Source organism: Physeter macrocephalus, chromosome 2 (genome assembly GCF_002837175.3).
Source record: "Physeter macrocephalus isolate SW-GA chromosome 2, ASM283717v5, whole genome shotgun sequence".
Lineage (NCBI taxonomy): Eukaryota > Metazoa > Chordata > Mammalia > Artiodactyla > Physeteridae > Physeter > Physeter macrocephalus.
In genome coordinates this window covers 10867706-10892359 of record NC_041215.1, presented here as the reverse complement: position 1 = coordinate 10892359, position 24654 = coordinate 10867706, and the positions used below count along the sequence as shown (strand labels likewise).

General features: G+C 40.5%; 2 protein-coding genes across 4 annotated transcripts; both read left to right on the top strand.

Moving 5' to 3' along the window:
• Window positions 1-272: 272 nt before the first annotated feature.
• Window positions 273-20675, top strand: ZFP2 (ZFP2 zinc finger protein). Of its 3 annotated transcripts, none has more exons than XM_028498326.2 (3): window positions 273-517; window positions 9680-9769; window positions 18702-20675. In XM_028498326.2, the coding sequence occupies exon 3, from the start codon at window positions 18778-18780 to the stop codon at window positions 20170-20172; it is 1395 nt and encodes a 464-aa protein (XP_028354127.1). In that variant the 5' UTR covers window positions 273-517; window positions 9680-9769; window positions 18702-18777; the 3' UTR covers window positions 20173-20675. The 3 variants fall into 3 exon arrangements, with proteins under 3 accessions (XP_028354127.1, XP_028354141.1, XP_028354139.1); XM_028498338.2 differs by lacking the exon at window positions 273-517 and adding an exon at window positions 2397-2433; XM_028498340.2 differs by lacking the exon at window positions 9680-9769 and having other exon boundaries at window positions 18702-20272.
• On the top strand, window positions 20406-24511 carry LOC114487608 (uncharacterized). The gene is made up of 3 exons (XM_028498344.1): window positions 20406-20526; window positions 21254-21326; window positions 23485-24511. Exons 1-3 carry the CDS (start codon window positions 20406-20408, stop codon window positions 23963-23965), a joined length of 675 nt encoding a protein of 224 aa, XP_028354145.1. The 3' UTR covers window positions 23966-24511.
• Window positions 24512-24654: the final 143 nt, after the last annotated feature.

Genomic DNA, 24654 nt, shown 5'->3' with positions numbered 1-24654 from the left:
ATTATGGTTAATTAAAGAAAACCAGGGCTTCCCTGGTGGCGCAGTGGTTGAGAGTCCGCCTGCGAAAACCAGATATCTCAAGTTGAGGAATTTAGCACTTTTCTATGTATGGGAAGATGTAAGAGTCTGGGATCACTGAAATCATTCCTTTGATATGTACCTCAGCTATCTGGGGCCAGTATCCACATCCTGAGTTTCCTCAGGGCTCACTGTGGGGAGTGGCTGCATTCTGATGGCTGCTAGATGACAGGTATTCTCTTCCTTTCTAAGTTCCCTCAGGGCTCACTGGCTCACTGGTGGTGGCTGCAGTTGCTGATGACTGTGACATCCTTTGTTTACTGATATGGCAGGCAGTATTCCATTTCTCAGTATTTTTTGTTGTTGCTGGAGTCTTGTTTCTCACATCTTTTCCTTCCCTCAGCTCTGCCTCCTGTGATCCTGCCCATCCCCTGGGAAGGACACCACAGGAAGGAAGGAGAAGGCAATGGCTGCTGGGCCTCTACTATTGGGAGTTGAGGTGAGCTCATTTTTCTCTCTTGAACCTCTCCCTTACTCCTTGTTCCTATACTGTAGGTGGGCCTCACCACAGAAAACAGGACCATTGAGATCTCTGAATGTTGGATGTTTTCCACAAAACTCCCCCTCAGCATCCCTTAGCTAGGTTCTCAGCCTACAGTTCCTTATTCAGCTGGATGCCTTGGCCTGCTGAGCTGTTGGTATTGTCCAAGTGTCAGTAAAGGAATAAAAATCATGTGAGAGATGGTCCTGGTGCTTATAGGGCTATGGACTTTCAGGGAACATAAAAGAGGTCACATCTCTACAAGGAACAGTCATGATGATTGCACATGTATATGATAATAAGAACAAATATGGTTAAGTACCCACATTGTCAGTGTTCCAAGACCTGGAAAGAGAGAAGATCAGTGTGGTGACCAGAAGTAGGGTTGGGTAGGGATACCTGGAGAGGATTTGCTGTAATGGAGTCAGAGTGTCCCAAGTTTAAATTCCGACTACCATTTAATAGCTGCACTGTCTTGGGCGAGTGACTTGACTTCCCTTGAAGCATCAGTTCCTCATGTGATGATAGAAATAACAGCATTAACTGAGTGTTTGCCACATACTTGACATTGATAAGAATTTCACTGGACTTATTTCATTTAATAATACCTACTTCATAAGTTTGTTGAAAGTTCAAATGAAATAATGTAAGCAAAAAGAGCCCAGCTTTGGTTCCTGGAATGTTGAAGGTACTAGCTCAGCGGTAGGCATTCTTAGCATTATTCCAGCCACTAACTTGGTGTTTTAGAGTTTGTCGACTGAAAAAAAATGCACAACATGAGGGTTGTGAGTTAAGCTTTATTTGGGGCAAATTGAGGACTATAGCCTGGGAGACAGCATTTCAGAGAGCTCTGAGAAACTGCTCCAAAGAAGCAGGGGGGAAGGTCAGTGTATATGTGATTTTGGTGAGGCGGGGGCGGGGGGGGGGTACATGCGATCAAGCACATATTTGGGGGGGGGGGGGGGGGGGGGGGGGGTACATGCGATCAAGCACATATTTTTTTTTTTTGCAGAGGTTTCTGCTAGTCTCGTGAAGGTTACTGCTAGTCAGGAGGAGCAGACATCACCATGAAGGATTTTAGTGCTTTTCTAGATGTGAGGAGATATAAGAATTGGGCTCATAAAATTGTCTCTTGAAAATATCTAACTATCTGAAGACCTGTTCTGCCAGTTTTTCCCAGAGCAGAGTGCTGATCTCCACCCTGAATTCCTTTCAGGGGATGTTGAAAGTCAGCAGCTGTAGCGGCTTGTAATTTGATCCTTGTAGAGGTAGATGGCAAGTGCCAATTTGTAGGTGACAAGTTTTAGAGGTGGAGCAAGGTAGAAGGGACTGGAAGGGAGAGGGAATCAGATACAGTTTGGGATCAAGTACCAGGAAGGAGGAGTTTGTGTGTTTGGTGGGGTGGTAGGCATGGGAGTAGAGGAGTCAGAGGAATTTAATAAGGGAGTTGGCATGATAAGAGCTTTTCTAAGAGGAAGAAGTGTTGGACCTCCCTGGTGGCGCAGTGATTGAGAATCTGCCTGCCAATGTGGGGGACACGGGCTCAATCCCTGGTCCAGGAAGATCCCATATGCTGCGGAGCAACTAAGCCCGTGCACCACAACTACTGAGCCTGCCCTCTAGAGCCTGTGAGCCACAACTACCGAACCCAAGCACCACAACTTCTGAGCCTGCCTGCTGCAACTACTGAAGCCCACGTGCCTAGAGCCCGTGCTCCGCAACAAGAGAAGCCACTGCGATGAGAAACCCGCGCCCTACTCGCCGCAACTAGAGAAAGCCTGCACGCTGCAACAAAGACCCCGCGCAACCAAAAAAAAAAAAAGAAGAAGAAAAAGCAGTGTCTGTCAGCTAGAGGAAATCGTAGAGTTAAAAAAGTGAGTAAGGAGCCTAGGCTTTTTTTACCCTGTGAGATTGCTTGAAAATGTAACCTGCTAGTTTTTGCTAGAACCTGGAGTTGTTCTTTCTCTGGAAAAGGAAATAAGACATCAGGGGCACTTTACCCAGGAAACCTTAAGTTCTTGGGTTTTTTTTGTTTTTGTTTTTCTTTTTTAGGGTTAGGTTTACTTTGTCTGCCATCCCAAAGGACTTGTGGTTTTTCTTTATTCATAAGATCATACCTTCGGATTCTCTTAAATATGTCACTTGGTTATTTACAAGAGGAACCAGTTTAAAGGCTTCATGAAGACAAGCATTAACTGTTGTGATTTTTTAAAAAATTTATTTATTTATTTATTTTTGGCTGCATTGGGTCTTCGTTGCTGTGCACAGGCTTTTCTCTGTTTGTGAGCGGGGGCTACTCTTCGTTGTGGTGCACGGGCTTCTCATTACAGTGGCTTCTCTTGTTGAGGAGCACGGGCTTTAGGCGCACAGGCTCAGTAGTTGTGGCACACGGGCTTAGTTGCTCCATGACACGTGGAATCTTCCCGGACCAGGGCTTGAACCCGTGTCGCCTGCATTGGCAGGCGGATTCTTAACCACTGTACCACCAGGGAAGTCCAAATGTTGTGATTTCTATTTGTACTGCTTTCTCTTCTCAGTGTTTTCAAGCTCAGTTTTAAAAGGCAACATAACTCACAAAAATAGGTGTCAGAGAGAGGGAGTTTCTGGAAGAGGGGAAGGTTTAAGGGGGGAGCACTCAGAAGATTTTGGTTGATGAAGGTTGTGGTTTGGTTGTCAATAGCCTTGATTTTATTTTATTTAGTTAAAATAGTACTAACTAAATTTTTAAATCAGCTTTATTTTTCAGGTATAATTTACATAAAATAACCCACTTAAAGCATATAATTCATTGAGTTTTGACAAATTTATGCACCAACATCATCACCACCCCAGTCAAGCTATAGAACATTTTTATCACCCCAGAAAGTGTCCTCATACCCTTCCTATCCACGATCCCCATCCCAGGCAACCGCTGGTTTGATTTCTGAATACTTCAGTATGTGTTTCCTAAAAATAAGGACCCTGGGGTTTTTTTTTGTAAAAAAAGGTACATGTTTATTTTTCACTCAGGCATAAGCAAAGCAAGGTCGTTCCTGGGAGAGGGGCATGACCCACCAGCAAAAGGGCTGTCATAGTGTCAGAGGGTGGGAATGGTGATAGCTTGAGGCCTGCAGTAAAAATATATATAGTGTAAGGGCTGTGCTGAGCCCCACCCAGGGAATGCAGTGGAGAATATATTGGCTATTATTAACTTGACAAATGTTTAACAGTTTAGCCAAAAGGCATTTGCTGAGCAAAGGACCCTGTTTTACATAACCAAAATATAATTATCAAAATGAGGAAACTTACTTTGATAACACTACTGTTAACTAATCTACAGACCTTACTCATAATTTGCCACAAATGTCCTTTATCTGGTCCAGGAACTAATCCAGATCACATCTGGCATTTAGCTGTCCTGTCTCCTTAGTCTCCCTTAATCTGGAACAGTTCTCAGTCTTTGTCTTTGATGACTTTTGACACTTTCGAAGAGTATAGTGATTGATTTAGGACGTATCAGTGCAGCATTAGAGCTGTATTCCTTTTTTCATCTTTACTAATATTTTCATCTTTCCTACATTGGCCAGTGATGTGCCTGTGAATTGCCCAAGTATGACTTGTGTTTGCCTTTAAATTTTATCTTCCTTTTCTGAATACAAATATTAGGCATATAGTTCTAAAAAAAAAAATTAAGGCCATAAGATATATTTCTAGGTCTCAAATCCTCAAAAATAACTATGGATGTACATTCTTCTAGCCTTTTAAGATAGCTTTTTATATCCTTTGCCCCTTTTTATATTGAGTTGTTTATATATAAAAGAAGCCTTTTATATAATGTGGGTATTAGTCCTTTCCCATAAATTGTCATTCTTGTTCCCTGTCATTTTTCTTCTAAAATTTTTTATAATCTTCTACAAATAAGTTTTGAAGTTTTATGCAGTTAACTTTCCTTTTCCCTTGTTTGGCTTTGGAATCATTGCTATGAAAGGCTTTCTGTACCCTAAGATTATAGAAATACTTTTCTACATTTTTCATTAGTTTTATCATTTTAAATTTAGATTCTTGAGCTATCTGGAATTTATTGTATATATGTGAGGTTGTATTCTAACTTCATTTAACATGGTGTGGTGAGGCATTTCATCATCCATCCTTTCATTAAACAGATTTTTAGCACCTCCCTACCATGTGCTAAGCAGCGTTCTGGGTGCTGGGAAGGTAGCAGTGAATGAAACAGGCAAAGCCCCTTCCTCCTGGATCTTCTCTTCTAGAAAGAGGAGGCAGCAGTGAAGAAGAAATACTACTGAGGATGAGGTTACATGCTGTGACGGCCATGCAGCAGGGTGGCCTGGCTGAGTGTGATGGGGCACCTTTGAGGAGATGGCATTCAAACTGTTGTAAATCTGTTGAAATAATCTATTGAATAATCTGCTTATTCTTCATTGATTTGAAATGCTACCTTTAAAATATACTAAATTTATATATGTATATAAGATACTCACATATAATATAGTCACACACATACATACACGCATGAGTTTATTTTCCTGGATTCTGTTCTATTGCTCTATTTCTACTATAGTAACACACTATTTGCTTTAGAATTTATTTTGTTATTTTATAAAGAAAATCCGGCTTCCCTGGTGGCGCAGCGGTTGCGCGTCCGCCTGCCGATGCAGGGGAACCGGGTTCGCGCCCCGGTCTGGGAGGATCCCACATGCCGCGGAGCGGCTGGGCCCGTGAGCCATGGCCGCTGAGCCTGTGCGTCCGGAGCCTGTGCTCCGCAGCGGGAGAGGCCGCAACGGAGGGAGGCCCGCATACCACAAAAAAAAAAAAAAAAAAAAAGAAAATCCACCCCCCCCTTTTCTTTTCAAAATTTTGGTTACTGTACTGTTCTTATACATTTATTCTTAGGGTCAAATTTTGTTAACTATAATCAAGTTCTAACAGAAACAGTTAAAAAGAAAAAATATGCAATTTGGATTTGGATTCATTAAATCTGTATCAATTTGAGGAAGATTACCATATTTACAATGTTTATTCTTCCTATTGAGTAAAAAAATTACCCTTCATTTTATTTGGATCTTTCATTATGGATTTTGTTAACTTTGATCATGAGGCTCTTGCTTATTCCCTAGTAAGTACATTCTGAGGTGTTTCATTTTTGTTGCACTGTGATTGGGATTTATCCATGAGTGTGACTTTGTTTAAAAAAAAAAAAGATGAAATTGGGTTGCTAAGAATTATATTTGAAGACACTTTGCCGTTGTGGTGCCTAAAACTTCATCACTATCGTATCTTCTATATAAAGTATACTTTCATTATTAAAATATCCCTATTTATTCCATTTGATAATTCATCTTTTTAAAGAATAACAATATCAAAAAAGCCTGTGTTTTAGGTTTAAGAAAACCTCTGCATAAAGGAGATAAACCCATGAAGCTGCTTATTTCAAACACCCTGAGTTACCCCGTGCTTAATGTAGTACTGGGGAGAAAAAACCCATAATAAGTGGAAAGGAGAAAGGCAGAAAACATTTTAAGGGATTAACAACAAACACATTTTATGAATGATACAGTTAAGTTTCACTTCAGTTTTTTAAAATGCCTTTCTGTTCTAATCTACCCAGGGCTCCATAGTACGTGACATAGTAGGGACAAGCTCTGTGGCACGAGGGCTGGAGGTTGGGAGTGGGTAGGTTCTGCACTTAAGGGAATCTAGGGAATAGAAGAATCTAGGGAAGTGGGGAAGACCAGCATATAGCTCATAGGAGTCTGAGTTTGGGCTTTTAATTTTGCCCAATATGTTCAGCTAAAAAGGCGATTGCCTTGTAATTAATTTATTGAAAGTAGATTAATTTTTGGAAAGAGAGTGTCATATTTCTGATCTGTTATGTTTTTCAGAAAGAAGGGGCTTATGTTTTGTTTCCACGTATATTCTACCTTATCTGGTATTGATATGGTCTCCTCCATGCCTTTTTTGTTTGTTTGCTTTTGCCTGCTATATCTTGTCTCTATCACCACCCCTTTTTAAACAATTTTTTGGTTTGTGTTTTAGGTGTATCTCTTGTATGTGCCATGTAATTGTATTTTAAACAAATTTTACAGTTTTTGTCTATTAATAGATAAAGTCAACCCATTTATATTTGTTGTTATACATGTATCAAGTCTTTTTCTGGTTATTTAATGATTTGTCCTTATTATGCTTTCTTGTTTCCTTTCTTCTCCTTGCTTTAAATTTTTGAACTGATGATTTTTCTTGTTTCCTTTTCTTCCTTTCATAAAATGAAAATTCTGCCATGTATTTATATCCTGCTAGTAGCTACTTTTACTTTTCTTGACACTATTTGTCAGTGATTTTTAACATATTTTTTGTTATTTTGATATATTGATTTAAAAGTATTAGGAGAAAATAATGAGGTAGAAAGATATATAATAAATTCTGTGCCTCAGGGTTGACACTTTTTCTGGAGTTCATAGCCAGTAGGATGTAAAATACACAATTTGCTTGAAAATTGGTTTCATTCCATCTCTGGTTTCTCCAGTCCTTTTCTTTCCACTAACTTTCTCCCCTTTGCCTATTCACATATTACAGTGCTCTCTGTCCTTAAACGAAAACCTTTTACATTGCTTTATTTACACGACTTATTCCTTACTTCTTTTCATACAGTGTTATCCCTCATCTTCACAAAAAGTTTGAAGTAATTTCATCTGGCTGCTTCTGATTCCTTATCTTATCTTCCTTATCTTCTTTACTGTAAGCTGACTTCTTCCTTCACTCTTCTGAAATTAGCTAATTTTCGAATCAGCAGATTCTTTTCAATCATTCTGTTTGACCCACCCAGCTTCTGACAGTGTTGACTAGTCCCTCCTCTTTGAAACCCTCTTTCTCCTGAGCTTCAATCCTGAGTCTCCTTCCATCTCCCTTTCTGTCTTTCTCTCGCTCTTCCTCTTGCTGAGGAATGCTAGGGTCTTTTCTTGGCCTTCTCCTCACAACATGAGGAGTTGGATGGCCTTGGGTTCAAGCTGTATGATCTTGGAGAGGTTATTTAACCTTTTTGTTCCTCAGATTCCTCATCTGTAAAATGATGACTTTAATTCTGTCACTTTAGCAGGTTGTCCTTTGGATTAAATGAGCTGAGGCATATGAACCTCCTATTAGTACAAAACTGAGTACAATGTGAGTTATCATTTATGGTAACTGCCACTCAGTTAGTGTTCCCTCCTTGTATTAGTTAGGGTTCTCCAGAGAAACAGAACCAATAGGATATATGTAGATATACAGAAAGAGATTATGAGGAATTGGCTCACACAATTATGCAGGATGAAGAGTCCCCATGTTCTGCCATCTACACTCGTAGGGCGCAGGAAAGCCAGTGCTGCAGCCCCACTCCAAACCCGGAAGCCTGATATCCAGGGACCGATGGTGTTAAGTCCTGGTCTGAGTCGGAAGGCTCAAGAGGTAGGAGCATTTATGTCTAAGGGCAGGAGAAGATGGCTATCTCAACTCAAGCAGAGAGAGCAAATTCGCCTTTCCTCAGCCTTTTTGTTCTATTTGGGCCCTCAGCAGATTGGATGATGCCCTCCCACCTCTTCTTTGCTCAGTCTACTGATTCAAATGGGAGAACTCTCACAGAAATACCCAGAAATAATGCTTTACCAACTCTCCGGGCATACCTTAGCCCAGTCAAGTTGACACATGAAATTAACCATCATACGCATCAGATAGTGAATGCTTACAGAGTTTTATTTCCTAGTCTAAGGGCTAGAAAACAAAGCTCAAATGGGCTTATAAATTTGAAATGCCATTTCCAAGTCAAGCTGGGTGTTTTGTTGGTTGTCTCATAGACCAACCACAGTCTAGATTTATCCTGTTTGCACATGCTTTCCCCGCATTAACTGGAATTCCCACCCAGTGATTGTAAAGCCTAAAATTCCATGTGCTGCTTCTACAACTCTGAGCCTTAGGGTGCTCCAAAGACCTCATTGTGAGTTCCCCTGCTCTCCCCAGATAGGCCCCCACCCACTGGGAAAGACTCCACATCCAACTAGCTCCCCTGTCAGCCTGGCCAGGTACACCCCTCCTAATCCTCAACCTAATGGTTTTCACCTCCCTATTTGCCCACAAAAGTGTTCAAACAAGCCAGTCACATCTTCCCGTGGGAACCAAGGGTCACCTCAGCGTCCTGTCAGTACCAAGTCTGCCTCCCACAGCCCCTGCGGTTCACTGTACCTGAGTACAGGCCCCAAGTGGTATTGCATGGCGTGGGGTTGTGAGGCCAACTTGTGACTAATGAACTCCTGTCAGGCTCATCTGTCCAGTGCTGGGTGTCATATATTTGGTCACCGTGTGCTATTTAGGGTGGGGAATCCCTCCTTCATCAATGGAGTGAATAGGATACAATCAGAACACCACCTACTCTTCTCCAGTGCTAATATAGAGCAGCCTTCACTATCCTTCCCTATGACTCCTTATACCTCCTCTTCCTGTCCTTAAATGTCAAAGCACTTTCTATATTTGTCTCCGATTATTTCATGATAATGTCTGTTTTTGTTGCAGATGTTTAGTTTCTTTTGAAGGATAATATTTTTCTCTCACAGATCTCTTTCTTCTGTCCCTTCTAATGCTGCTTGTTTTTTTGTTTTTTAATTTCCTTAGAGGGTGTTATTGGCATAATCCTTTGTTCAGTAGAAATTTATAGTTTCAGGAATCAGTGACATTCAAGGATGTGTCTGTAGATCTCACCTGGGAGGAGTGGGTCCAATCTAAATTCTGCTCAGAGGAACTTGTATGGGAAGGTGATGCTGGGAAACTACAGTAACCTGGTTTCGCTGGGTAGGACTTCTTCTTGTAACTCAACACCTACCTATTGCCATCTTTCCCACTTTTGACATCTTGTACGGCCTCTGAAATTTGTGAATTTGGACTTGAAATCCTGATACTACAGGACATTGTTTTAGGGTAGTTCCTTAGTGTCCTTTCAAGGTGAAAGCCTTTTCTATAGAGAATGGAAAAATGGGAAATCTCAGAAGCCACACCTTCCTTTGTTACAGAAGCCCTGAAGAGGAAGGGATAAGACATATGCTGGGAGTGGTTTTTATACTCAGTTCAGAAGTCAAATTTAGTGTTTTTCCTCCCGAGCAGGGCATCAGCTTTCCAAACCAAATGTGATATCTCAGCTGGATTGAGAACTGAGCCTGATGACAAAAGAACATCCAGGGTGCATTTCCCCAGGTAAGGATCTGGCTGCAAGAACTTGTTCCATGAGTGTCACCTTGGGGAGAAACCACTTCAGAGGTCCCTGGGTCTCTTGAGACCTGTACCATTTGCTGTGTGTTTCTCAAATGCCTCTGCATTGTTGATGTCACTCATCCTGCCAAGGTTTTGCATGTGTCCTTACCTCAGTGGGAGGTGATATCTTATGAGGATTAAATGAATTACTACACTTGTGACTCTTTTAAATTGCTTGGAACATACTGAACATTCAGTAAATGTCAGCAGTTATTATTTCCTCTTCTGTCATCTGTGCTTTCTGTTCTTTTTCTTTCTTTCTTTCTTTTTTTTTTTGGCCATGCTGCGCGGCTTATGGGATCTTAGTTCCCTGACCAGGTATCCATCCCGGGCCCTCAGCAGTGAGAGCATGGAGTCCTAACCACTGGACCACCAGGGATTTCCCTCATCTGTACTTTCAATCCCTGTCTTTCTATCCCCCTCTACTTTATTCTCTTTATTTTCTTTCGTGAATCTTTCTTCTCGGCCATTACCTATATCCATAGCTTCCTTTCCATTATTCATTTAAACATTTGTCAGCTTTTTAAAAGGAAACTAATGTTTCTCTTCCTCTGAATTATATAGGTGTTTTATACAGTCTTCATTTAAAAACAAATGACAAGTGAGTTTAGCCCTGTTCTTTTTACTAGTAACCTTACATTTTATATATTTCCTTTCTCATTTCTAAATTTTTAATCTGAATCTACTACTTATTTAATCCCATTCTCCTCTAAGCATTTAATGCTTCGTAATCTTTGTTATCTGCCTACTAATCCCCCTCACAACTGAAATTTCTTTATTAGATGTTATCACGACTTTTCTCTGAAAGAATACATTTTACACCTTTATCTTTTCTACTCATGTGAAAGTGTTGACCACTTCTTTTCATACACTGTTTAAAGAGTTAGGCAGATATTTTTTGATCTCTGGATAGTGTATGGCTATCTAAGTACAGAGCAATAAAAGAAATCAGTAAAAAAACATTGATAGGAAAAAAATCGTCTTGTGACCATCGCTGCTTGTTTCCATTAAGCTTTCTAAAGAACAGGATTCTGGAAGAGTCACTGTGTCAAAGGATATATACATTTTTGTGGCTCTTGCTACATATTGCACAACTTTGGATATTATCTTATGCTTTTCATGCTAATTTTTAGGTATAGAATGATTGCTTAAGGTAGCTTTAATTAACTTTATTACAGATTTCTGTGGATTCAATTACTATTGCTATTTGTATTCTTACATAAATAACAAACAAATGTTTTTTGAGCACTGGGCCCTGTTCCTAACATTGTGGGTAGAGCAATGAGCAAAACAGGCAGAGTTTCCACGTGGAGTTTATAGTCTAGTCAGGGAAACAATAAATTAATCAAGAAAGAAGGCAGGGAAGGAGAAGGGAGAAGAAAGGAAGGAAGAAGGGAGGGACTGACTATTCATAGAGTCAGGTGCTATGTGGAAAAACAAAGCATCATAAGGGAAGTAGATCAGTTAACAGGAGTGCTGTTTTATAGGGGTGATCAGGGAAGGCCTCTTCTTTAAGGTGACTACCGAACAGATACTCAAAGTGATGGTCATGTGGGAGCACATTCTGGGCACAGGGAGCAGCAGGTGCAAAGACCTTGTGGTAAATTGCATGGCATTGTTTGAAGGGAAAATGTGAGATGGGAAGATTTCTTTAAACTTTGTCTTTCAGTCCTTCTGTGAAAAAATTTATTTCTACTATCATATTTTTTATTTCTATGAGCCTTCTCATTCTCTAAGTGCTCCTTCTTTTTTAATAGCAATCTTTTAAAATGCATGTATTAGCTTCTCTTGTCTGTATGAGGATATATAAATTATATTTTTGGTAGGGGTTTTTCGTTTTGGTTTTGGTTTTCCTTTGCAGCATTTTGTTCCCTAGATTATTTTAGTGCATTTATTTATGACTTTTTCATTCTTTCACTGTCATGTTGGTGGGTTTTCTAGAAGCATCAGAGGCAAACAAAGGTATTGCTCATACTGGGTTTTCCTCTCCCAGTTTTTTACCCACCTTCCAACTTCTCTATTGGGCTGAATCCTAAAGATTTATCACTTGCGTATGATTACATTTGACACTGTATTTCTCTTGTCTCTTTGAATATCTATCTAGCCACTAGTATGTAGGCTCACTGAATTGTCATGATTGAGCTTACTTTTATTTATATCCCCTGCCTAGCATGTTGTCTGCGTGAGTAGGTATTTAATATCTTTGTTGAGTGTATATTAGATGACATCAAGTAGAATTTTTAGTAATCAGGTAAAACTATAGCTTTGAAAATTATAATTATATTTATGACACTCATATCAATGAATATTTTTAATTATCAGGAAGAGCGAATAAGAAGGGCAAAGCAGCAAGGATGGAATCTTGAGGAATAACATTTGACTGGGGGCCAAAGATGCTGTAGCAAAGGTGACAGAGAAAGTGGTCAGAGGGAGAGGAGAGAGCTATGGAGAGCCGGGCCAGGGAAGAGAGAAAAACAGAGAAGAGTGCAACAGTGCCAAATAAGAAATGAGAAACACTATTGGTCTTAGTGTTGAGGAAGTGGCCTGTAACCCAGGGAGGAGCACTCTGGTGCTGCAGGACATGTGCCTGGGGAGAAGAGTGAAGAAGTATACAAGGACTTTTACGGGGAATTCCCTGGCGGTCCAGTGGTTAGGACTCTGCACTCTCACTGCCAAGGGCCTAGGTTCAATCCCTGGTCAGGGAACTAAGATCCCACAAGCTGTGTGGCAAGTTCCACCACCACCCCACCCCACCCCCAAAAAGAGAGACTTTTAAGTACAGACTATCCTTTCAACAAAGTTAACTTTGAAGGAAAAGGAAGAAAGGGCAGGACCTGAAGGAAGTCAGATGTAGAATGCCTCCGATTTGTTTTTTACTGAGATAGAGACTTGAATGCATTTACAAGAGCAGAGAGGTATCTGTTGGAGAGAAGGAAATAAAGACACAGAAAAGTGGAGGAACAGAACGGAGCTCAGAAAACATGATGATGTGCAAATTCCAGATCTTGTTCTTTCTAGATTTTCTTTGATGTTACCAGTTAGTTGCCAGTTAGTCTCATTATGCTGTCCAAAACCAAGAGCGGAAAGCGGCAACCGAGTGCTGTGCTCAGCTCTTCCCCAGGCATCATCTGATTTACCTCTGTGTGTGAGTAAATGTATATGTGTGTACACATGCACACACAGAGAGAATTTATGTGCTCTTACCGAGTCCCCATGTACCTTCAGGCTACCTTCATAATGAGCCTCATTAATGGTTAGTACAGGCACATATCTTTGCTTCCAGTAGGAAAACTAATCTAAAAGACTGTAATCAATGTAGGTGAATCCAAAAAGTTTGTTCATCCTTGCACAGGCTCTCAGCACTGGTGGTTCCTTCTGCCTGGGATGCTCTCCCTTTGATAGTCCTGTGACTCCCTCCTTGGCCCCTAAAGTCTTCTTGTCTTCAATGTCACCTTGTCAGTGAGGCCTTTCCCGAAGATTGTATCTAAAATTACAAACTTTTCCCCTTACCCATCATATTGCCTATTTCCATTTTATTGCTTTTATTTTTTCCATAAGGTATACCACTTAAATACTAAATATTTTACTTATTTATTATGTTGATTACCCTTCCTCCTCTCACTAAAATATAAGTTCCTCCGGGGCACTTTTGTTCATTGCTGTATTCCTAGCACCTTGAACAGTGCCTCCTCACTCAATAAATAGTTATTGAATGAATGACTTATCATGTTCAGAAGATCGATCTGGCTGCTTTGTGGAGAATGCACTGTAGGGTAGCAAGAGTGTTACGTAGGAAGTCCAGTCAGGTGAGTACTGAAATAGTCTGGTTGAATGGAAGGAGTAAATTAACTGTTAGGCTGGAAGAAATATAAAAGGAGTAAAGAAAGAAATCAGCTTGCCCTAGGAAGAGCGGGGCCTGCTGCCCAAGTCTCTCACCCGGGCCCCCGACCCCTGGCCAAATACTCTGCAGGCTCTTGGCCTCTACTATGGCCAGTCCCAGACATAAATACTGAAAGAGCTGTGCTTTCCCATACCCCTTGGTCCTGGGGACTCTTATGTCCTGATGAGTACCAAAGTTAATATAAATCCTAAAGTTAACTAGGCATTCTAAGACTAAGGGAGTATGGGCCATCACTTGAAAGAACTGCTTAGGAATAAAGGAACGGAAGAGAGAGCTGTATATTGTTTGACATAAAATAATAATGATAATGATAACCTCTAACAGTCATTGAACTCTTATTGTGGCCAAGCATAAAACTGTGTATGTTACAGGTCCTTATTTAATGAGAGCAAAATGGTAAGGATCTGAAATGTCATCCAATCCTGAAAGAGCTATGGTTTTGATCTTTAGTGCTCAGTTCCAGGCTTCACTACTTCACTAATATGAGTAAAGCCACCTTAACAAATTTATGTTTTCCACAGAGACAGTTATGTAATCTGGGAAAAATGAAATTTCCTCCCCTCTCATTTGTCTAAAAGTGGTCACACTTTTGGAACAATATTAAATAGTTGCAGTAATAGTAAGCATCCTTTCCTTGATTCTGTTTTTTAGTGTGAATTCTTTTAGTGTTTTATTTTTATGCTTGGTACAATGCTAATATTTTTGTTTTTGAATCAGGATTGGATGTTGGATATTATCAAATACTTTGAAGCATCCATCAGGTTGATCATATGCCCTATTTCCCATGACCTATTAATATATTACTAGATTCCTAATAGTGAGCATTCTGGAATTCCTGGATAAATCCTTTGTTCAAACATTTAAACATTTAAGTAATATTTCAGGAATGGTTTAGGAATATTGCAATTACTGAATCTTTCATGTTTAAGAACGTGTTTTGTTTTTTTCCTATGCATGTATAGAGTACTGGCTATGTGGAATTCTTGAGTCACATCAGTTTTTCATCAATCCTTTGTAGACATGACTCCACTGTCCTTTGCCATCCCATGTTGTTGGAGAGATCACTTAGGCCAGTTTTTAAAAAATTTGTAGGGCAGTCTATTTTTTTTCTTTTTCTTAAGCAGCAAATCTTCAGAGGTAACTTTTTAAGTTAGGTCTCTAAATTCCATGAAGATATACTGAACCCTTACTATTAAGTTTTCTGCAGTATATGTTTCAACTTAAAATGATCAATATTTTCCAAAATAGAAAATATTTTGTAGTTCTTCTCATTTGTTTTTTTTTTTGTTTGTTTTTTTTTTGTTTTTTTTTTGTAGTATGCGGGCCTCCCTCCGTTGTGGCCTCTCCCGTTGCGGAGCACAGGCTCCGGACGCGCAGGCTCAGCGGCCATGGCTCACGGGCCCAGCCGCTCTGCGGCATGTGGGATCCTCCCAGACCGGGGCGCGAACCCGGTTCCCCTGCATTGGCAGGCAGATGCGCAACCACTGCGCCACCAGGGAAGCCCTCATTTGTTTTTTGAAATGACATATATACAGAAGAATGTGTAAAATATGGGTACTGCTTAGCAAAAACCTGCCTAGTCTTCTAAGCCCTTTATAAATATCAACTAATTATTGTTCACATATCAACACTAGATAGGTACCATGTAACAGATGAGGAAACTGGAGCGCAGGACAGGTTAAGTAATCTGCCCAAGGTCGCACAGCTAACAGTGATGGAGCCAGGCGGTCCGGCTCCAAAGTTGTTGTCTTAACTGTACTGCTTTTTTTTATAGTTCATGATGATAAAAATGAATGAATAATAACGAAAGAAAACACCCAGGCACCAGAGCCCAGATTCAGATTCAGAAACGGAATGCTGCTAGTACCCTAGTAGCTTTATATGCACCTCCTCATTCCCATCCTCTTCCTCTACCCAAGACATAACCACTGTTCTCACTTCTGTGATAAATCCCTTCCCTTGCTTTTCTTTATAGTATTTCTATCCACAGATGAACAATATATTTAGTTATAGTCTGTTTTTAAACTTTATCTAAATGGACTCTTACTGTATTTAGTTTTCTGTGACTTTGCTTAAATTATTTATTCATTTATATTGATATGTGTGGCTTTAGTTTATTAATGTTTACTGTCTTAAGCAGTTCAGGCTGCTATAACAGAATACCATAGACCAGGTGACTGAATTTATCAGACATTTATTTTCATAGCTCCAGATGCTGGAAGTCTGAGATCAGGGTGCTAGCATGGATGGGTTTTTGGTGAGGGCCCTCCTCCTGGTTCACAGGATAGAGCAAGTTCCCTCGTGTGTGCCACTTCTTATCAGGGCACTAATCTTATCAGGGCTTTACCCTCATGACTTAATGACCCAAAGACCCCCACTTCTTAATATTGTCTCACTGGGGATTAGGCTTCAACATATGAATTGTGGGGAGAACAGATGTGAAATCCATAACATTCACTGTTTTCATTTCTCTTGTATAAGTATTTGACAATTTAGTTATCCTTTCTCTTGTTGGTAAACATTTGGGTTGTTTCCAGTTTTTTGCTATTGTACACAATGCTACTTTAAAAATTATGAATCATGGTGAACCTTTACAAGATAGATTTACCTAACTGTATATACCTACTAGTGGATTTGCTAAATCTTATAGTCTGTGTGCCTGTTCTACATTCTAGGTAGTGCTAAACTGTTTTTAAAATACTTGAACCAAATTACACTCCTACCAGCAGTATGTGAAAGTTCCCCATACTGCACATCTTTCTAAATTATGAAGCTGTCAGTTTGAATTTTTGAATTTTGTTTCTCAGGCGGATGTGGTAATAGTATCTCACTGAGGCTTTACTCAACCTTCTCCTGGTTACTGTTGGATTGGCATCTTTGCTTATGTTTACTCACTATTCAGGTTTCCTTTTCTTTTTCTTTTTTTAAAATAAATTTATTTATTTTTATTTTTGGCTGCATTGGGTCTTCGTTGCTGTGCTTGGGCTTTCTCTAGTTGTGGCGAGCAGGCGCTCCTCTTCGTTGCGGTGCGTGGGCTTCTCATTGCAGTGGCTTCTCTTGTTTCAGAGCACGGGCTCTAGGCGCGCAGGCTTCAATAGTTGTGGCATGTGGGCTCAGTAGTTGTGGCTCTCAGGCTCTAGAGCGCAGGCTTAGTAGTTGTGGCGCATGGACTTAGTTGCTCCGCAGCATGTGGGATCTTCCCAGACCAGGGCTCAAACCCGTGTGCCCTGCGTTGGCAGGCGGATTCTTAACCACTGAGCCACCAGGGAAGTCCCCAGGTTTCCTTTTCTTAAGTGTCTATTCAAGTCTTTTGTCCATTTTTCTAGTGGGCTTAGTGTTCTACAGATATTGTTTTCCAAGCCTAAGTTCTAGAGCTCTTTTTGGGTCACGTGTCGGTAATCCCTTCTCCCAGTATGTAACTGTTTTTTGGTTTTTTTTTTTTTTACTTTTTTTACATCTTTTGATGACTGGAAGCATTTATTCTTCCAATGTTTATTCTACCATTTGGTTTTAATGCTTTCCCCCCGCCCCCTTGTTCTCCTGCTTTTATTATTTTAAAAATCTCTTGAACCTCTACCTAGTTTCCAAATTTGATATTTTCTGTGTGTCATTTATCTTTGAATAGTTTTGTCTGTCTGGACATTGTATTTGTCTAACAGAGTGAATAGATGCCCTATGTCCTTAATGTTGTTTACTGGGTAGCACTTGGAATGATCTCAAAGAACTTCAGTTGGATAGCTGGATATGATAGAGTGAAGTGGGGCAAGAGGCAGCCTCCAGTTGCCTGTTGGTATTTAATGCTTGACTGGATAGGTCTTCTCTGAGGTTACTTGGTGGTGTGTGTGTTTTACGGGTGGAGCCTGCTTGGCTTTCCACTTTTTCTCTTGTTTTATGTAAGCAGGTCAGACTGGAAGGAGGAAGTCCAGTTCATGCATATCTTTTGCTTCATAGTAAACCTCCTGCCCACAGACCTTTGGTCTGTTGGTTCAGTGTTGATAATTTTGATAAGCTGACAAGGTGATTCTCAGATTGTAGTTCCCTGTCCTCTGCCTCTCTGCCTCCAGGATGTTTTGTCTGGGATAAGAAATGGGATCTGAGAAAATAAAATCTGAGTCTACAAGGCCTTTCCTCCAGCCCCATCTCAAGCAGTTCAACAGATTCTCCCCTACCTGCCTCTGTCACCAGTTCTTATCTGTAAGGAATGGATATTTAGGAAAGGGTAGGGCCCTTTAGGACTCTCCTACCTAAAGAGAGTGAGAAAATCACATGCTCCTTGCGGAGCAGAGAGGAGCTTTTAGATTTTGGCATCCTCCCTTGAGAGTTTAAGTTTCAAGTATGTTCTGGTATTTTATGTTCCAGACAAGTATGTTCCCTAAGGGTAGTTTATATATATTAATTTACTTAATCCTTATCAGATTATTTTATTCTCATTTTATATCTCTGAAAACTCAGAAACAACTACTTAAGATGATAAGTGATTAACAGCCAGTGTTTAAACCCACGTTTGTCTGACTCTAGGGTAAACAATCTTTTCACTATTGTCACACTGTGATGTTTTATGAAGATTTAGTATCAGAATTATAGGCAGCCTTCGGGAGGGCAGAAACTGCTGGTAGGAGTACCAGATAAATGTTCCAGGGCTTTGTGATCTGCCTCTACCAATCTCAGCTCGTCTGTATATCTTCCCTTAGTTCCATCTTCATTATTTAGCCTGTCCATTGGTCAGTGATTTCAGTATCTATCCCTTCTGCACAGTCTCACTCTTTCCTCTGCTTACCCTGCTTCTAGTTTCCCTATTATATATGGATGGCTCACTGTTTTTCCCTCCCTTCCAATTCTCTTCCTAATTATAGGGACATCTTTGAAAACTCTCATATGTGCCCTATAGTTATTCTCAGTCTCATTCTCTTATTCCTGCCTTATACAGTTTTCAGCACAGAAACCAACGTGTATTTGAATTTTTATTTTTTTCAGACTGGAAGACAAGACTTGAAACCAAAGAGTCAACTACAAAGCCCTAATTACTGAAGATTTATCTTATGGGGTAATAATGGAAAGAGAAGGTCTCTGGCATTCTTCTTTAGGGGAAACCTGGGAACCTGATAATTGGTTAGAGGGGCAACAGAAAAACCAGGATAGACATCTGGGCCAAGTGCACATTACCCATAAGGAAACCCTCACTGTGAGAAGGACATGTGGAGGTAATGAATTTGAAAGATGTTTCAGTCAGGGTTCAATCATTGATACACAACAAACTATTCCTGTGGGGAAAAGTCCTCACAGTTGGAATTCACATGGAAAAGACACTAAACAAAATGCTGAATTAATTAAAACTCAAAGAATGTTTGCAGGAAAGAAAATCTATGGATGTAATGAGTGTGGGAAAACCTTCAGCCAGAGTTCATCCCTCCTTAAGCACCAGAGGACTCATACAGGGGAGAAACCCTATAACTGTAATGTATGTGGGAAGCACTTCATTGAACGCTCCTCGCTTACCGTACATCAAAGAATTCATACTGGAGAGAAACCTTACAAATGTAACGAATGTGGGAAAACCTTCAGTCAGAGCATGAATCTTACTGTTCATCAAAGAACTCATACTGGAGAGAAACCATATCAATGTAAAGAGTGTGGAAAAGCTTTCCGCAAGAATTCATCCCTTATTCAACATGAAAGGATTCATACTGGAGAGAAACCCTACAAATGTAATGAATGTGGTAAAGCTTTTACCCAAAGTATGAATCTCACAGTGCATCAAAGAACTCATACAGGAGAAAAACCCTATGAATGTAATGAATGTGGAAAAGCCTTCAGTCAAAGTATGCATCTTACTGTACATCAGAGAAGCCATACTGGAGAAAAGCCCTATGAGTGTAGTGAATGTGGAAAAGCCTTTAGTAAGAGCTCAGCTCTTACCCTGCATCAGCGAAATCATACTGGAGAAAAACCCTACAAATGTAACAAATGTGGGAAATCCTTTAGCCAAAGTACATACCTTATAGAGCATCAGAGACTTCATTCTGGAGTAAAACCTTTTGAATGTAATCAGTGTGGGAAAGCTTTCAGTAAGAATTCATCTCTTACTCAGCATCGTAGAATTCATACTGGAGAGAAACCTTATGAGTGTATGGTATGTGGAAAACATTTCACTGGGAGATCATCCCTTACTGTACATCAGGTTACTCATACTGGAGAGAAGCCTTATGAATGCAGTGAATGTGGAAAGGCCTTCAGCCAGAGCGCATACCTTATTGAGCATCAAAGAATTCATACTGGTGAGAAGCCCTATGAATGCAATCAGTGTGGAAAAGCTTTCATTAAGAATTCATCCCTTATAGTGCATCAGAGAACTCATACAGGAGAGAAACCCTATCAGTGTAATGAATGTGGAAAAGCCTTCAGTCGGAGTACAAATCTTACACGGCATCAGAGAACTCATACGTGAGGGAAGCTTCCATGGGATCCTTCACTGTGATGAACTCTTCAGTGATAATCAGATAAGTCATGTAATGTAGAAACCTAATAAATGTAACGATTGTAGTAATCTTTTAGTTGAAGTATAATATACCATATCAGAAAATACAGACCACTGCAGAGAAACCATATAAAAGTGGAGAAATCTTGATTCAGAAAGTAAAACTTTATACCAGAAGGTTTAAGTAGCTAATGTTCTAAGCAATGAGAATTCATGCTGAAGATAAGTTCTATTGTATTATACTGCAGATTCTCCTTTGGACATCAGAGACTTCACACTGGAGAGGAAATGTGAGAGTGCTTAACTGGATAGCCCAAAGACCTGGTATGTAGTCCTGATCTGCCACTAACTTGGACAAGTCACCTACTTTTACCAGGTCCCAGTGTCCTTATTTGGTAAATGAGGGATTTTAGATTTAGAAGGCTCCAAGATCCCTATAAGCTCTAAAATGCTACAAACATAAATATGCTTGATTTTTCACCCATGTTATATATGTTATCTAGATGCTCCTATTCCACAATCTGGTTTCCCTGAATGTTTTGAGTCAAAATTCTCTACCTCTACCAACTTCTATTATCCCTCCATGTCCTTCCCCCTCCCCCTGTTACTTTCTCCTCTGAAATATTGGCTGCTTGCTACCAGGTGATAGAATAATTGTGCAAATCTTAATGCAATAGCATGCTGTTTTAAGTTCTCAATTAACAGTCATTAAACTATTGTTAAATAAGCTAATTACTTAGAAAACAATATAACAAATATAGTCTTTGCGTACATAGGATTCAAATACATCTTTGTGTTGTACTCTAACTATCAAAGTGGAAAGAAGAAGAGGCTGAACACTAACAGACGTGAAAATTTGACATATTAACAAAATCTCTGCTCCTCACAACATATTCAAAACAATCATAGAGAAAGATTTTATAGATCTATAGTTATGAGAGTAGTTAAGGCAATTTCATTTATTTTATACACATTTAATAAGTGCTAAATAGGTGATAAATATGATTAGGAAATCAAACTGCATAAGATAGTCTTTGTTTTGTTTTCCGAGGGCTGAACCGAGAAACTGGCAGTGGGATGGGAGAGGAAAGGAAGAATTCAAGCAATAATAAGGCAGAATCTAGGTAATGTAATCAATTAAATGTGAGCACTTGAATTTATTTGGGTGGATGGGTGCCATAATTAAGAACACAAAAAGTTGACTGACTTTGTGGGGCAATGATGAGTTTGGTCTGGTGGTATTTTATGAGTCTGTGGGTATCCACGTGAAGATTCCTGATAGGCAGTAGAATAAGTAGAAGGGGCAGTGATAAAGGGTTTTCTGGGAGTACTGTCTTTGAATGCAGTAAGTAGAAGGCGTCATCAGTAGAAGCTGAGGGGAAACAACAGGCAAAAGAAAAATGAAAAACAGAAAGAAAAATCAGGAGAAGGTGGTGGCATAGAAAAAAGAATTTTAGCATAGGGATAGGAATATTTCATATTTTCAAATGCCACAGAGGATTAAAGTAAGCTAAAAATAGAAAATGACCTTTGGTTTTGGTTATTGATAACCTCTAAATTTTAGTGGGTTGAAGAGTGACTTAAAGTTTGAAAAGGACTTAGTAGTTTGAGAAAGGAGAGATTTAGGAAGATAACTAGAGAGAGATTGTGGTTGAGAGAGGGTGTATATATCAGAAGAGCTTTTGGCTACAAATAATAGAAAGCCCAGATAACAACGGCTTACAAGCAAATAGGGATTTGTTTTTCTCCCATAACAAATCTGGAGGTGGTTGGCATTGTTTCAGACAAAATAATTCAATGCCTTGAGTTTCATGACTTTTTCATCATGTCACATGAGGGCTCCTATAGCTTCAGATAAAATATCTGTATTCAGAGCAGGAAGAAAGGGGATGTGTAGCACCAGCAACATCTGTGCCTTTTATCAGAAAAGGTTTTCCCAGAAGCCCCTCAGCAGACTTCTGCCTAAACCTCACTGACCACAGCTGTGTTGCATGGAGGCTAGGAGCAAAGGAGGCTGAAAAAAATAAGTACTTAGCTCTTCCAGCCTCTATAGAGGAGGTAGGCAAGGAAAAGGGGGGATTGAGAAAGGTGTTGATTTAGCCAACGAATAATCTGCCAAGAGCATTTGTATGATTTAAGGTAGAAGAACTGAGCATGTTTATCACTGCATGGGAGAGTCTGAAGGTGCAGAAAGGAGGGGATGTGCAGCTCAAAGTGGGAAAATAAGATTTGGGGCACAGGTGGAGGCTGCAGGGATCTTTTTTCAACAGGAGGAAGGAAACTTTCCACTGCGAGAGGTGGGAATCAAGAAACGATGGGTATAGAAGATATTTGTGGGTGGCAATGGAGGAGGTTCCCCATGGACTCTGAGTGTTTGGAATTTGAGCAGTTTGGTCTCTTTGGGCTACAGGACCTCTATGGAATTAGAAAAGGCAACGACTAAGGAGGAATGAAACACTGAATTAATTGTAACCTCAGAAACTTAAGATTTTAAATAATGTGTCTCCCTTGCATCCAGCTTCTTCCTTTCCCTTCATGTATTTTCTTGTTCCCCACCTGATCTCAAGAGACAGAAATGGAGGGGAAGAAGGAGGCAGAGAGATGGGTAGAAAACAGATGGAAGATTATAAAGACAGTAGCAAAATTAAAGGCTCAAAAGGAAGGCAGAGGACAAGGCGGAAAGGAAGAATAAAATGTATTGAAGCCTAAGATGGATGCAATAACCCCAAACTGGTAAAATATTAACACTTAGAGGGAGCAGCAGGAGAAATGGTCAGATAAATGAAGGTTTCACTACTTTTTCAGGAGTTTTGGAAGCTTCGGGCCCTCGTATGTCAGTGCTCAGCCATTCTGGGCAACAAGTCAGGAGGAAACTTCTGCACCTTTCCTCTATCAGCAGGGGCAGGACTCCTGGTCCCACTTACTAGACATGAGACCTTGGGCAAGGCACTTAATATATCGCTGTCTCAGTTTTCTTATTTGTTTTAACAGTGCAAACCTCATAGCTTTGGATTACATTCAATACTAATGTAAAGTGCTAATGAAAGTGCCCAACACATATTTAGTGCTCAATAAATATTTTATTATTATTATCCTTATATATCTGAAAACAGAACAATATCCAAACTCCTTAGCATGGCATCCAGAACCCTTAATTATCTTAGGCTTTCAAAGCAAATGCCTTGTTGGAAGGTGATATAATTGTAGGAGGCTCTCTCTTCCCCCCGCCCCACCCCCACTGGTGTAATACCCTCCTAACTGGTTTCCCTGTATTCCCTCTAGCCGCACCACAGCCTGTTCGCCCCACAGCGGACCAGTGATTCTGTCAAAATGTGTTCAGCCAAGCCACTCTTTTGCTCAAACCCCTTCGATGGTTTTCTGTCACACAGAGAATACATGCAAACTTTTTATGATGGCCTTCAAGCCCTCTTATTACCCTTCCAACCTTCTCTCCCACTCTCCCTTGTTCACTGTGCCCTCTCCTGTCACACTGGCCTTGCTAAACCACAGGCTCACCAAGCACACTTCTATCTCTGGTCAGCATTTCTGTTCTCTTCCCAGATACTCACATGGTTTCCTTCCTCACTACATTCAAATCTCTGCTCAAATGTTACCTTCTCAAAGAGAACTTCTCAAAACGCTACTGAAAAGAATCCCCACCTTCCCACCCCCGTCCCGTAACACAGCCTCAATGTGTCATCACTACCTAATCAATATTTTCTGTTTATTGAGTACCCCCTCTAGTAGAATTCAACCTGCATAAGTTCAGGGTTTCACTATTTCTCCAGCCCCTAGAACAATGCCTGACACGTAAATGCTCCAAAAGTGTCTATAGAATGAAATCTTCAGTGAAAGCCAAAACAGAATGCCATAGTGTCACGTAAGTAAAGTCACTGACACTGCTCACTAAGAGGTGGCCAACAGTTACCTAGCTGACAAATCTCAGGTCCCGTTCTTGGCTTTTTTTCGCCACCGACAAAGTTAAAACTCTCATCTTTCCTTCCCGAGCTCCGTGAAAATTCAAAGGCAACTAAATATCTCCAGTTGGATCTTTCTGTATTTTACCTCATCCTTGCCCGCCTCCGCAAAATACTGTCCACAAAAATAAATACCACCCCTCTAAATACCACCCAGTTGCACAAGACAGACTCCTTGGCATCCAGCCCCTTCCTCCTGATAAGTCGTGGAGAACCAAGTTTATTCTACCTGTCGACGTTTCTCGCGCCGTGCCCTGGGTCCCGTGGCCACCACTCTGGCCCCAGCCACTATCCGCTGGGTCCTGAACTGCCGCAGCAGCCTTCTCACTGGTCCTTAGGCCTTCAGCCCGCACCTTCGTCCTCCCGGTCCCCGGTCCCCACTCATCGCCCGAACCACGCCCCAGCCCGAACTCCAGGCCACACTGTTAGCATTTTTTGCATCCCGGTAGCCGAGGCACAGCCCCGCTGCCTTCTC